Raw genomic sequence first — 13,827 nt, 5'->3', positions numbered from 1 at the left:
AGCATAATCAATCCATTTTTCTGTCTTTATAGTTGTAAAGACATATATTTGTCATTTTAAGATTTTTCACATGTACAATTTAGTGACACTAATTACATTAATCATGGTGCGTAACCGTCACCAATATCCATTGCCAGGTTTTCCATCATCACAACCAGAAACTCCGTAAACAACCCATTGCCATCCAGTCAATTCTGACTCATAGCAACCAGATAGGAGAGAGTAAAACTGCCCCATATGGTTTCCAAGTAGTGCCTGGTGGATTTGAACAGTCAACCTTTTGGTTAGCAGCCATAGCTCTTAACCACTATGCCACCAGGGTTTCCATCAGAAACTCAGTGTTTCCTAAGCAATACTGTCCACTTCCCCACTCCTGTCTGCCCCTGGTAACTAGTAATAAACTTTGTTCTTATGCATTTCCCTATTCTAGATATTTCGTATGAATTAAATTACACAGTATTTGTCCTTTTGTGATTGCCTTATTTCATTCAGCATGATGTTTTCAAGGTTCATCCATGTCATAGCATGTATCAGTACTTCATTCATTTTTATTGCTGAATAATATTCCATTGTATATATGTACCATGTTTAGCTTATACATTTGTCTGTTGATGTACATTTAGAAACCTACTTTTCTTTAGGAAATAAAGAGCTAATAATGACGCTAAATATTTACAAAATAGAAGATAAGATTACAGTTCAAGCAGGGATTAGTTATTACAAAGTAAAATGAATCTGTCAGTCTTCCTTCTCAACTGAGTGTAATATGTTTACCTCATTTCTTATATGTTTTATCGAATACTTAGGTCAAAACAAAATGTAAACAAACATACAGAACCTTTAATATATTTGGGTATTTGATTAGCAAGTGAAATAGCACAAACATTCCATAGAGACTCCAGACTAGTGCACTTCTTCAGGACATTCAACTCCATTTTTCTCTTCATTTACTGATCTAATTTCATCACAGTTTCCCCTATCTTCAGGCCACACCTCTCTTCACTCCAAAAGCTTTTATTTACCTAAAGCAGTAACACCTATAAAATACAAATCTCATCATTAATTTCCTTCTTAAAATTATCCAGTGGCCCTTCATAAATTTTGGGACAAAAATAAACTTCATTTCAGCACCTTTGCAGCTTGGCCATTGTCTGTGTAGGTTTTTCTCTAAACATTTGTTTCCTCTTATACTTCCATGACTTTGCAAGTTTATCTCTTTTTCTACCTGCTTTGTTCCTGTTACTCTCACCCTGGCTAAATTCTTTCTGCCTTTCAAGATGCCTTCCCCAGGAGCCTGGCCTGAGGACTGAGGCTGTGTTGGTTGCTCCTTCTAAAATTTACATAATCCACATAACCCCTGATACAGGAGATTTTCAGTGCAGGGACCCCAGGCCCAAAGGCCTTGCTGTACTCCCAGTGCTTTCCTCTTGATGATATGAGGTTCCCCTCATCTCTGCTCAATTCTCTCTTTTAACCTCAAAAGAGACTGACTCAATATACAGCCCAATCTGTTAGATTGACTCCTGCTTTATTAATATAACTGCCTCATTAACATCAGAGAGGTTAAGATTTACAACACTTAGGATAATCACATCAGATCACAAAAAGATGGACAACCACACAATACTGGGAAAACAGGGCCTGGCAAAGTCAACACACATTTTGGGGGACACAATTAAATTCATAACATTCCATGCTTTGGCCCTTCAAAATTCATGTCCTTGCCACCTGTTAAAAACATTCACCCCATCATATCATAGCAAAAGTCTTAAATCAACTCCAACTCCAAATTCTACTCTGGGGCAAAATTTCTCTTTATCTGTTCCACAATGGTGGAACAGGCACAAGGTAGACATTTGTATGGGAGAAATTGGAGGGAAAGAAGGAATAACAGGTACCAAGAAAGTCATCAGAACACATTACCTTAGCTCTCCAGATTTGAAAATAATCCTGTGTTCTCTGAGATCATTTATGCAATGGCCCTGCCCTCAAGATTCTTGATGTTGGCCACACTCTCCAGATACTGGGTGGAGGCCCCTCAGCCCTGGGCTTCAGCTTCTACCTTCCAGGCCCCCTGGAATGTCAACTTTGTTCCCTCAGCTTTGGGCAGCCCATTCTCCTAGTCCATCTGAGTGGTGACCCTATTCCTTAGCCCTGGCAGACCCCGTTATTCTGTCCCTTGGGCATGGCTACCTCACCCCCTCAGCTTGGGGCAGCAAATCTGGCCCCATCACCCTGGCACCCATGAATTTTAGGCTCACACTTCAGAACCAAGTTGGTGAAGATCTGACTATTAGAAACCTAGGAGGCTGTGGCCCCATCCTTTCGAACCCCAGAGGCCGTGGCTCCACACTTTGAGAATCCAGAGATCATGGCTCTACCCTTGGAGACTGAGACAGCTTTTCTTCTTGGGTTCCTTGTCTCTTCAGCATCTGCATCTTTGACCTCTTGGGCAGGCCCATCATTTGCCCTGCTTGGGCAAGTGTTTCAAAACTCTTAACTCTAACGATAAGCACCTGGAGGCAACCCACTGTACCAGTAAACCTCAGCCAGAAGGCACTCTGTTCTCTTGCTCCATGGATTGGCAAGCCTAGCTTCACCAATAAGTTCCCAGAGGTACCTCACTTCACCAAGAAGTCTCCTGTCCAAAGGCTTTCAGCTGTCTCCCTCAACCAGTCAGCTGTGGTGCCATCTGGTTCTGCTGCTGCTGTTTCTCTACCACTGCTTATCTTTCTGTGCTTTCTGCAGTGTTACAACTCTCCTCACTTCCTCCTGAGTCCACACCAGAATTGTCTTTGATGTTTATAATTCCACCAACGGTGTTCTCAAGGTAATCTAGGCTTTTACTATAAAAACAAAACAAAACAAAACCCAGTGCCATCGAGTCGATTCTGACTTGTAGAGACTCTGTAGGACAGAGTAGAACTGCCCCATAGAGTTTCCAAGGAGCACTTGGCAGATTTGAACTGCCGACCCTTTGGTTAGCAGCCGTAGCACTTAACCACTACGCCACCAGGGCTCTTCCAGCCTCTACACATTACTCATTTCCAAAACTGCTTCTACATTGTAGGTATCTGTTAGAGTAGGGCTCCACCCTCCAGTACAAAATTCTGTCTTAGTTACCTAATGTTGCTGTAACAGAAACACCACAAGTGAATGGCTTTAGCAAACAGAAACTTGTTTTCTCACAGTCTAGAAGGCACCAACTCCCAGAGAATGCTTCCTGTATCAGTTCTGGGGGAAGGTCCTTGTCATCAATGTTTTCCTGGTCTAGGAACTTCTCAGCACAGGGTCCCCAGGTCCAAAGGACACATTGTGCTTCCAGGACTCCTTTTTTGGTGATATGAGGTCCCCTTCCTCTCTGCTTGGTTCTCTCTTTTGTACCTCAAAAGGGATTGAGACAAGATACAACATAATCTGATAGATTGAGTCTTGCCTTATTAACAAAACTGCCTCTAACCCTGCTTCATTAACATCACAGAGGTTAGGATTTACAGAATAATCTTACAGAACAGAATAATCACACCAGATCACAAAATGGTGGACAACCACAAAATACCAGGAATCATGACCTAGCCAAGTTGACACATTTTTGGTGGACACAATTCAATCCAGAGCAGATGCTATTGTAAATGGTAATGTTTCCTTAATTTCCTTTTCTGATTGCTCATTGCTGACTTACAGAAGGCTGACTGTTAACTGTGTACACTGACAATCTGCTGAATTCATTTATTAGTTCTAATTGCTTTCTTGTACAATTTTTGTGTTTTTCTATACATATGAAGGGGTTGTTTTACTTCCTTCTTCCCAATTTGTATACTTTTTTTTTTTTTTTCCTAGACTAATTGTTCTGGCTAGGACTTCCAGAACAATGTTAAATAGCAGTGGTAGCAATAGGCACCCCTGACTTTTTCTCGATCTTAATAAGAAGGCTTTCTGTCTGTCTCCTTTGAGTATGGTATTAGCTGTGAGCTTGTCATAAATGCCCTTTAGTACATTGATTTCTATCTTGTTAAGTGCTTTTATGATGAAAGGGTTTGATTTTGTCAAACGCCTTTTCTACATCAATTGAGATAATCTTGTGGTTCTTTTCCCATATTCTGCTAATGTGGTGTATTATATCAATTGAGCTTCTAATGTTGAACCACCCTTGCATTTCTGGGATAAATCCCACTTGATCATGGTGAATAATCTTTTTAATATGTTTTTGAATTTGGTTTGTTAGCCTTTTGTTAAGTATTTTTGGGTCTACATTCATTAAGAATATATATTGGTAGTTTTCTTGTGGTGTCCCAGCCTGACTCTGATATCAGGATAATGCTTGTCTCATAGAATGAGTTAAGATGGGCTTCCTCTTCTATTTTTTGGATAAGTTTAATTAGAATCAGGGTCACTTTTTCTATTTGATAGAATTCCTCAGTGAAACCATCTGCTTTAGGACATTTTTTTCTTTTTTGTTTTTTGAGAGTCTTTTAACTACTGATCCAATTCCATTACTTATTATGGGTCTACTGAGATCCATACTTTCCTCCTGAGTCAGTGTAGGGAGTTTATGCTTCAAGAAATTTGTCCTTTTCTTCTAAGTCATCTAATTTTTTGGTGTACAATTATTCCTAGAATTCCCTTACAATCATTTTGATTTATATAGGGTCAGTTGTTATATTCCCACTTTATTACTCATTTTAGATATTTGCATTTTCTTTCTTTTCCATTGTCAGTCTAGTCCAAGATTAGTCAATTTTGTTGATCTTTTCCAAAAACCAGCTTCTGGCTTCATAGATTTTCTCTGTTGTTTTTCTATTCTCTACTTCATTTATTTCTGATCAGATCTTTACTATTTTATTTCTTCTGGTAGCAATAGGTTTTCTCTTCCTCCTCTATTTCCTCGAGTTGTAAAATTAAGTCATTGATTTGGGATCTTTGCTACTTTTTAATATAGCTATTTATTGCTATAAATTTCCTTCTTAGTACTGCCTTTGCTTCATCACATAAGTTTTGGAATATTGAGGTTTTATTCACCTCTGACTCTAAGTATTTTTTTACTTCTCTCCTGATTTCTTCTTTCACCTGTTGGTTGTTGAGAAATGTGTTATTTAGTTTCCACCATCCCTTTTGGTCTTCTCTTTCTTGTCTTTTTAATGACCACTTGCTTTCTTCATGTATGATGTCCTTAATGTCATTCCACAACTCATCTCTTCTTTGGTCATTAGTGTCCAATGCATCAAATCTATTCTTCAGATGGTCTATAAATTCAGGTGGAATATACTCAAGGCCGTACTTTGGCTCTTGTAGACTTGTTCTAATTTTCTTCCACTTCCACTCGAACTTGCATATGAGCAATTGATGGTCTGTTCCACTTCGGCTTTGCTCTAACTGATGATATTGAGATTTTCCATCTTCTCTTTCCAAAGATATAGTCATTTTGATTCCTGTGCACTTCACCTGGTAAGTCCCATGTATAGTTGCAGTTTATGCTGTTGAAAAAAGGTATTTGTAATGAAGAAGTTGTTGGTCTGGCAAAATTCTGTCATGCGATCTGCAGCATTGTTTCTGTCAACAAGGCTGTATTTTCCAACTACTTATCCTTCTTTTTTATTTCCAACTTTTGCATTCCAACCACCAGTAATTATCAATACATTCTGATTGTGTGTTTGCTCAATTTCAGACTGCAGAAGTTGGTAAAAATCTTCAGCCATTTCAGGAGGTGCATATGACCAGAAACCAATGGTACTAAACAAAGAGTTCCAAGCTGCTCTGAAGGCATTGGAAAAAAGCAAACCTCCGGTAATTGATGGAATACCAATTGAGATGTTTTAACAAATGGATGCAGTGCTAGACGTGCTCACTGGTCTATGGCAAAAAATTTGGAAGGCAGCTACCTGGCCAACCAACTGGAAGAGACACATATTTACACCTATTTGAAAGAAAGGTGATTCAAATGATTGTAGAAATTATTGAACAATATCATTAGTATCACATGCAAGTAAAATTTTCCTGAAGATATTTCCAAAGTGACTGCAGTACATCAACAGGGAACTGTCAGAAATTCAAGTCAGATTCAGAAGAGGAAGTGGAGTGAGGGATATCATTGCTGATGTTAGATGAATCCTGGCTGAAAGCAGAGAATACCAGAAATATGTTTACCTGTGTTTTCTTGACTATGCAAAGGCATTAGACTGTGTGGATCATAACAAATTATGGATAACATTGCAAAGAATGGGAATTGTGCTCATGAGGGACCTGTACATAGGCTGAGAGGCAATTGTTGAAACAAAACAAGGGCATACTGTGTTGTTAAAGTCAGGAAAAGTGTGTGTCATGATTGTATCCTTTCACCATACTTATTCAATCTGTATGATGAGCAAATTATCTGATAAGTGAGACTATATGAAGAAGAATGTGGTATCAGGATAGGAAAACCAAAACCCAAACCAACCCACTGCCGTCAAGTCGAGTCCAACTCAAAGCGACCCTATAGGACAGAGTAGAACTGCCCCATAGAGTTTCCAAGGAGTGCCTGGAGGATTCGAACTGCTGACCTTTTGGTTAGCAGCCATAGCACTTAACCACTACGCCAAAGAAAACTCATTAACAACCTGCGCTATGCAGATGAGACAACCTTGCTTCATGAAATTGAAGAGGACTTGAAGCACTTACTGATGAAAATCACAGACCACAGGTTTCAGTATGGTTTACATCTCAACGAAAAGAAAACAAAAATCCTCACAACTGGGCCAGTAAGCAACATAGTGATAAATGAAGAAAAGATTGAACTTGTCAAAGATTTCATTTTACTTGGATCCAAAATCAACACCTATGGAAACAGCATTCAAGAAATCAAACAATGCATTGCATTGGACAAATTTGCTGCAAAAGACCTCTTTAAAGTGTTAAAAAGCAAAGATGTCACCTTGAAGACTAAGGTGAGCCTGCCCCAAGTTATGGTGTTTTCAATCGCCTCATATGCATGGGAAAGCTGGATGATGAATAAGGAAGACTGAAGAAAAATTGACACCTTTGAATTACGATGTTGGTGAAGATTATTCAATATACTATGGACTGCCAAAAGAACAAATTTGTCTTGGAAGAAGCATAGCCCAAATGCTCCTTAGAAGCAAGGATGGCAAGACTACATCTCACCTACTTTGGACATGTTATCAGGAGGGATCAGTCCCTGAAGAAGAACACCATGCTTGGTAAAGTAGTCAGCCAAAAAGAGGTAGATGTTCAATGAGATGGATTCACACAGGGGGTGCAACAATGGGCTCCAGCATAACGATTGTGAGGATGGCATAGGATGGGCAGTGTTTCATTCTGTGGTACCTAGGGTCACTATGAGTTGGAACTGACTGACTCCATGGCACCTAAGAGCAACAACAATGAAGACATTAACTATCAGGACTGTGAATTCTATCATCCTGGGGAAGAGTGAGAATTTTTTTATTTGTAGGAAGAATAGATGTATCCTGTTATGTAGAAATATATAAATGTTTTGCCCTTTTATGGGATTCAAATATGTGTAGAAGGGTGCGTATGAACGCTGAGCAGCCAAAACAATGGCTTGTGTCAGTTATTAATTTATTGTCTTTCTTGTCTAAATATAGTCTTCAATACAACTCTGTGATAAAATTTATTTAAGCATTTCTTCTTTAAAGAGAACATGATGTTAAGCTTTCCCATTATAGAACGCTGGGGGGACATTGCTGAAGGAGGAAGTTTTCCTACAATCTCTGATGCAGGCAGAGGATCGAGGTTTGGACATGAGGGCATCTAGTAGATCTTGCTTGACCACAGATGTAGAACACAGTGTTTCTGTGACTTAAAAGTCTTGGCCTTGCCATACCTTTCCTCCACATTTTCTAAATAGAAACAGAGCCCTGCATAGCCTGTATGCATCTGCTTGTGGCCCAGAAGGTCACATACTTGCTTGGGCAAGTCCCTCAGTCCCACTCTATGTGGCCTATGTGCTTTGAACGTCTTTTGCCCCCACTAATCCCTGAACTCCCAATGCATACTCACTGGCCACTGGATGCTATCACCTGCTCCCTTGCCTATATTTGGAGGTTTGCTTATTGTTTCTCAGGAACTTCATTCTAGTGACAGCCTGGCTATAGCAGCAAAGTTCACTGCTGTTGAACCACACCTTCTCCAGTGAGGCCTGAACTCTTCCAACTTATTGTTCTTTGGGTACTCTCCCTTAGCCCTAAGTCAAGTCAATACTAGTACCATATAAAGTTTCCTTTCACCTAACAGTTACTTTTTTATTACAGTTAATATGTCTCTATAATAAACCAATTGCCATTGAGCTGATTCTGACCCATGGCAACCCCAAGTGTATCAGAGTAGAACTGTGCTCCACAGGGTTCTCTATTGCTGATTTTTTGGAAATATATGGACAGGCCTTTTTTCTGAGGTGCTTCCGGGTGAGGACTCAAACTGCCAACCTTTCAGTTAGGAGCTCAGCACATTAACCATTTTCATTGCCTGGGTAATCCATTTATATTAAATGCTCTCTTTATAGCTTTCTGTGTTTTCTTTTTCCTGATTGGACCCAGGTTACAGGAAAATTTTCTGCTTCTGTCCCTGGGAAATCATAACGTGCCTAGCAATATCTTACAAGATTTGAGGTTCCAAATGCAATCCAAGAACACAAAAATGCATAGTGTGTGTGTGTTTCTGTGTGTGTGTGTCAGGAGGTTGAAGGTAGAGGTCTACAATATAGTCAAAAATATATATATAAAGATATATGAGACTGATACAGAGAAATTTGGCTATATCATATTATTGTTGAATGAACATAATACCTAATTTTCCTAAAACTGTAGAGCAACATTGCCCTATTGCATGATTGCTTTCTTAGTTTGTTATTTTGTTTATGAATTAAAGTGGTGTTGATATAAATGATATCTTTATTAAACTATTAACTGAGAGAAATAAAATATTAGGTATGGTTATAGTTAGGATTCAAGCCATGTTACTTGTAGATAATCTCAAAGTTTCACCTATAAAATTGCGTTTAAAATCAGCAGGCCAATGGAAGTGGAAGTTTGGCGGATTTGATGAGATTGGCAACATCCAGGGCTAGAAATTTAAAGGAAGTTAAGTATTGATTCCAGATGATATCAAGAGAAAGTTTCCTGAACACAAAGGGATAAAGCCACTAGATTTAGAAATGAACTCTGATGGGCCAATAGCAATCTATGTTAGCCACTCTTAGTGAGCAAAGAAGAAACAGAGTGAGGAAGGTGCTTCACGGTAGCCAAGGTGATAGCAATGGTTTTCATATATACAACTTTCTTGAACAATTCTTAATTTTCTTCAGTGTTTTAAGTAATATTAAGTCATATGTAATATAGTCCATGGGACCCACTCATGCCAAAAATTAAACAAAATGATGGAAGAAAGTATTAAATTGTTAGTGACACTGTAATTTAGAGGAGGATGAATCATTCAATTTGGAAGTTGCAAAAGGCCTTTCTGGAGCAGTGACAATTATCCTGCATGCTGGGGGTTTGGTCAGAATAGGAACAAAGTCAAGAGCCTACCTTCGGTTTCTTCATTGTCAGGATAAATTTAAATATTCTCTAGATGCATCTTGCTTATCAGCAATTTCAACTATTAGAAAAAGAGGCAAAAACCAAACCCATTGCTGTAGAGTCAATGCAGACTCATAGCCACCATATGGGACAAGTAGAACTGCCCCAAAGAGCTTCCAAGGAGTGCCTGTTGGATTCAAACTGCCAACTTTTGGTTAACAGCTGTAGCTCTTAACCACTATGCCACCACAGTTTCCAGGGATTAGAAAAGTTAATACTATTATTATTATTTATAAATTTACACGTTGATAACTTTGGTAAAGCTAATTTTAGAGTAAGAAGGAGAAAGCAATCTTTTTTTATTATTGTTTAAAAAAATATCAGTTGTTGGTCTGAATTAAATCATCTGCATTTCAGTATAATCATAGATACATAAATATCAATAAATATATTTTAACTAATCCAACCTACAGTATAATTAGAGATAGATCTTATAAAAATCAATTTCCTAATTTCGGAAAATGACTACTTGTTGGCTGATTGGATCTGTTCTTGGTAAGATTTAAAAAAACACATTGCCTTCATGTTGATTCTGCCTCGTAGTGACCCTATAGGACAGAGTAGAACTGTGCCATAGGGTTTCCAAGGAGCATCTGGTGGATTCGAACTGCCAACCTTTGGTTAGCAGCCATAGCTCTTAACCACTATGCCATCAGGGTTTCCTTGGTAAGGTTACAATATAATAATGTGGTTCTTTCCTGCTTAATTGTTGAGAAAATAATTAGGATAATGAACTTTTCTTTATATTCCCCTCCTTCAAATTAAATGTATAAACAGTTGTGAAATATATGCTTAAATCATCAATCTACACACACTATGGAACAATATTATTAACATGTGATAACTGATAGCAGATTTATTGATTTACGTGCAAGTTCACTATTCATTTGGAGATTAAAAAAATCCATTGCACATATCGTACAGAGCCTAAATAATATTTTATTAAATTATTACCTTGGATCACTTTGGAAATACCTATTTGACCACTTCACTACAAAAATCTTGGATGTGATCCTTTTTACAATAACTCCTATAGCCAAAAATACATTATAGGATTTTATACAATTCCCATAAACTCTGTTCCTATTCAGTGAGGTGAAATGCAAAAACAATTGTCAGTTTTGGAAAAACTTGATCTTCTTACGGTTAAATAATACTAATAATAATGTGCAACTGAAATTAACTTATTTTCATTGGAGGGAAGGTGACTGGAACAGAGTTATAACAAAAAGTAATACCACTAAAGAATCTACCACCCATCTGTCAATTTTTCACACTGTGATAGCTTGCATGTTGCTATAATTCTGGAAACTATGCCACCAGTATTTCAAATACCAGTAGGATCCCTCTTAGTGAACAGGTTTCAATGGAGCTTTCAGACTAAAACAAATCAGGAAGAAAGTGCTGGAGATCTATTTTAGAAAGACTAGCCAATGAAAACCACTTGGATCATAACAGAATGTTGTCCAATGTAATTCTTTAAGATGAACTCCTTAGGTTGGAAGGCACTCAAAAATACAGTGGCTACAGCAATGATCTTTAGCATACCAACAGTCCTGAAGATAACACAGGACTGAGCGACTCACCATGAGTTGAAGCCAACTTGACAGAAGCTAACAACAACTAAAGAACAAGACATTTTTCTTAGAAGATGTAAAAAAAGAAAAACAAAAAACTCACACATTGCAATAAAAGTCTTATAACTGTTGTTTTTGAGTTGATTCCAACTCACGGCAATCCTGTGTGTATCAGAGTAAAATCGTGTTCCATAGAGTTTTCAATACCTGATTTTTGGGAAGAGAAGCACTTAGCAGAAAGCAAAGAATAAAGGCAATTACAGAATTTACTCTCCAGACTTGCCCTTCCCTAATACCTTCATGAACGCTCTGGTCACTTCTTTGTTGCGGAGGCTGTAGATGAGAGGATTAAGCATGGGCGTAAAGATGGTGTAGAAGATGGACACCATCTTGTCCTGGGTGGGGGAATGATCAGAAGTGGGCCGGATGTATACAAACAAGGCTGCTCCGTAGTACATTCCAACTACCATGAGGTGGGAGGAACAGGTGGTGAAAGCTTTGTGGCGACCCTCCCCAGATCCCATGCGAATGACAGCCAGAAGGACTCTAGTATAGGAAACAATGATGATTACTACAGGGATAACAATCATTACTATACAGCAGATAAACAGAAGCGTTTCAAATGTTGATGTGTCGTTGCATGCATGGCTTAGCAAAGAAGGGAAATCACAAAAGAAGTGAGCTATTTCCCGGGACCCACAATAGGAGAAAGAAAATGTTGCTGCAGCATCAATGACACCATCGGAAGATCCCAGAATCCAGCAGGAGGCAACCATAAGTCCACGAACTTTAAGGCTCATGAGACTGGGGTATCTTAGAGGATGGCAAATGGCAACATAGCGGTCATAGGCCATTACAGTCAACAGGAAGCACTCACAGCTAAGTAGTGATGCATAGAAAAAAATTTGTGTGGCACAGCCTGTCACAGAAATGGTTGTTCTGCCAGACAAGTAATTGAAGGCCATCTTGGGTACCGTAGTGCAGATCAGCATGAGGTCCATGAGGGACAGCTGACTGAGGAGGAAGTACATGGGGGTGTGGAGCTGGGTGTCCAGGTATATGAGAAAAATCATGGTAGTATTTCCTATTAGGGCCACTGTGAAGATGCCCAGGACCAGAGAGAAGAGGAAGATGTGGGTAGGGCTGTGATCAAAGATTCCTAGAAGGATGAATTCTGAGTCGAAGGTCTGATTCTCCCATGCCATCATTAATAAGTCCGTTACCTAGAACCACAAAAAAGAACACTGGTTCATTAATATGGTAAATGTCTACCCATTGCCTTATAAAGCTCATGGTTCTAGTGAATTCTGTAAGTCAGTAATCAATATGGAATGAACAAGATTAGGAAACTCAAAGAACAAGAGCTATAGAATCAGAAAGAAATATAATCTGTCAGCATTTCTTCACTTTTGAAATTGTAGAACTTTTCCTAAGCTTATCTTCTGAGTCTTTTTTTTTTCTCATTTGAAAAATTAGAATAACAATATTCATGTTATATGATTCACGGACTATATGAAGAAGAATGGGGCTTCAGGATTGGAGGAAAACCCATTAACAACCTGTGTTATGCGGATGATACACCCTTGCTTGCTGAAAGTGAAGAGAACTTGAAGCACTTACTGATGAATATCAAAGACCACAGCCTTCAGTCTGGATTACACTTCAACATAAAGAAAACAAAAATCCTCACAAATGGAACAATAAGCAACATTATGATAAATAGAGAAATGATTGAAAGATTCAAGGGTTTTATTTTACTCGGATCCACAATCAACACCAATGGAATCAGCAGTCAAGAAATTAAATGACGCATTGCCTTGAGCAAATCTGCTGCAAAAGACCTCTTTAAAGTGTCAAAAAGCAAAGGTGTTGCCTTGAAGACTAAGCTGTGCCTGACCCAAGCCAGTGTTGTCAATCACCTCATATGCATAGGAAAGCTGAAAAATGAATAAGGAAGACAGAAGAAGGATTGACACCTTTGAATTGTGGCATTGGCAAAGAATATTGAATATACCATGGAGTGCCAGAAGAACGCACAAATCTGTATTGCAAGAAGCACAACCAGGATGCTCCTCAGAAGCAAGGATGGCTGGTGAGACTACACCTCACATACTTTGGACATGTTATTAGGGGAGATCAGTCCCTGGAGAAGGGCATCAGGCGTTTTAGAGGGTCAGCAAAAAACAGGAAGACCCTTAACAAGATGTACTGACACAGTGGCTGCAGCAATGGACTCAAGCATAACAAAGATTGTGAGGATGGCACAGGACTGGGCAGTGTTTTGTTCTGTTGCACATATGGTCACTATGAGTCAGAATCAATTTGATGACACCTAAAAACAACAACATGACTGATGTATGTCTTACAAACAGGAACTTCTCAAAAGCAAAGATAGTGTCTGAAACATCAAAAATTCCTTAAAAGATAAGCTGATACATAAATTCCACTTAAGTCAGTATGTGACCAATGTGATAATAGAGATTGAAAATAATATTCATACCTTTGCCCTCATGATACTAGGTACTTTTATTACCAGTGTTAATAAATACCTGTGTGCCTATTACATTATACAGTGCTTGGTTTATAAAAAAAAATTATAGTAAATCCTCTATGCCCTAAGTGGATGTACTGAGAAAAGATTCCTTAATCACCTC

The 13,827-nt window shown here is 38.6% G+C and overlaps 1 protein-coding gene across 1 annotated transcript; it reads right to left on the bottom strand.

Moving 5' to 3' along the window:
• Window positions 1-11,324: 11,324 nt before the first annotated feature.
• Window positions 11,325-12,695, bottom strand: LOC100657113 (olfactory receptor 2M3-like). Its single transcript, XM_003404713.4, has one exon. It carries the CDS (start codon window positions 12,379-12,381, stop codon window positions 11,440-11,442), a length of 942 nt encoding a protein of 313 aa, XP_003404761.3. The 5' UTR covers window positions 12,382-12,695; the 3' UTR covers window positions 11,325-11,439.
• Between the last annotated feature and the right edge of the window lie 1,132 nt (window positions 12,696-13,827).

This window comes from Loxodonta africana, chromosome 2 (assembly GCF_030014295.1).
Source record: "Loxodonta africana isolate mLoxAfr1 chromosome 2, mLoxAfr1.hap2, whole genome shotgun sequence".
NCBI classification, from domain to species: domain Eukaryota; kingdom Metazoa; phylum Chordata; class Mammalia; order Proboscidea; family Elephantidae; genus Loxodonta; species Loxodonta africana.
Note: the sequence above shows the minus strand (reverse complement) of the source record. Positions and strands in the feature narration are given on the sequence as shown.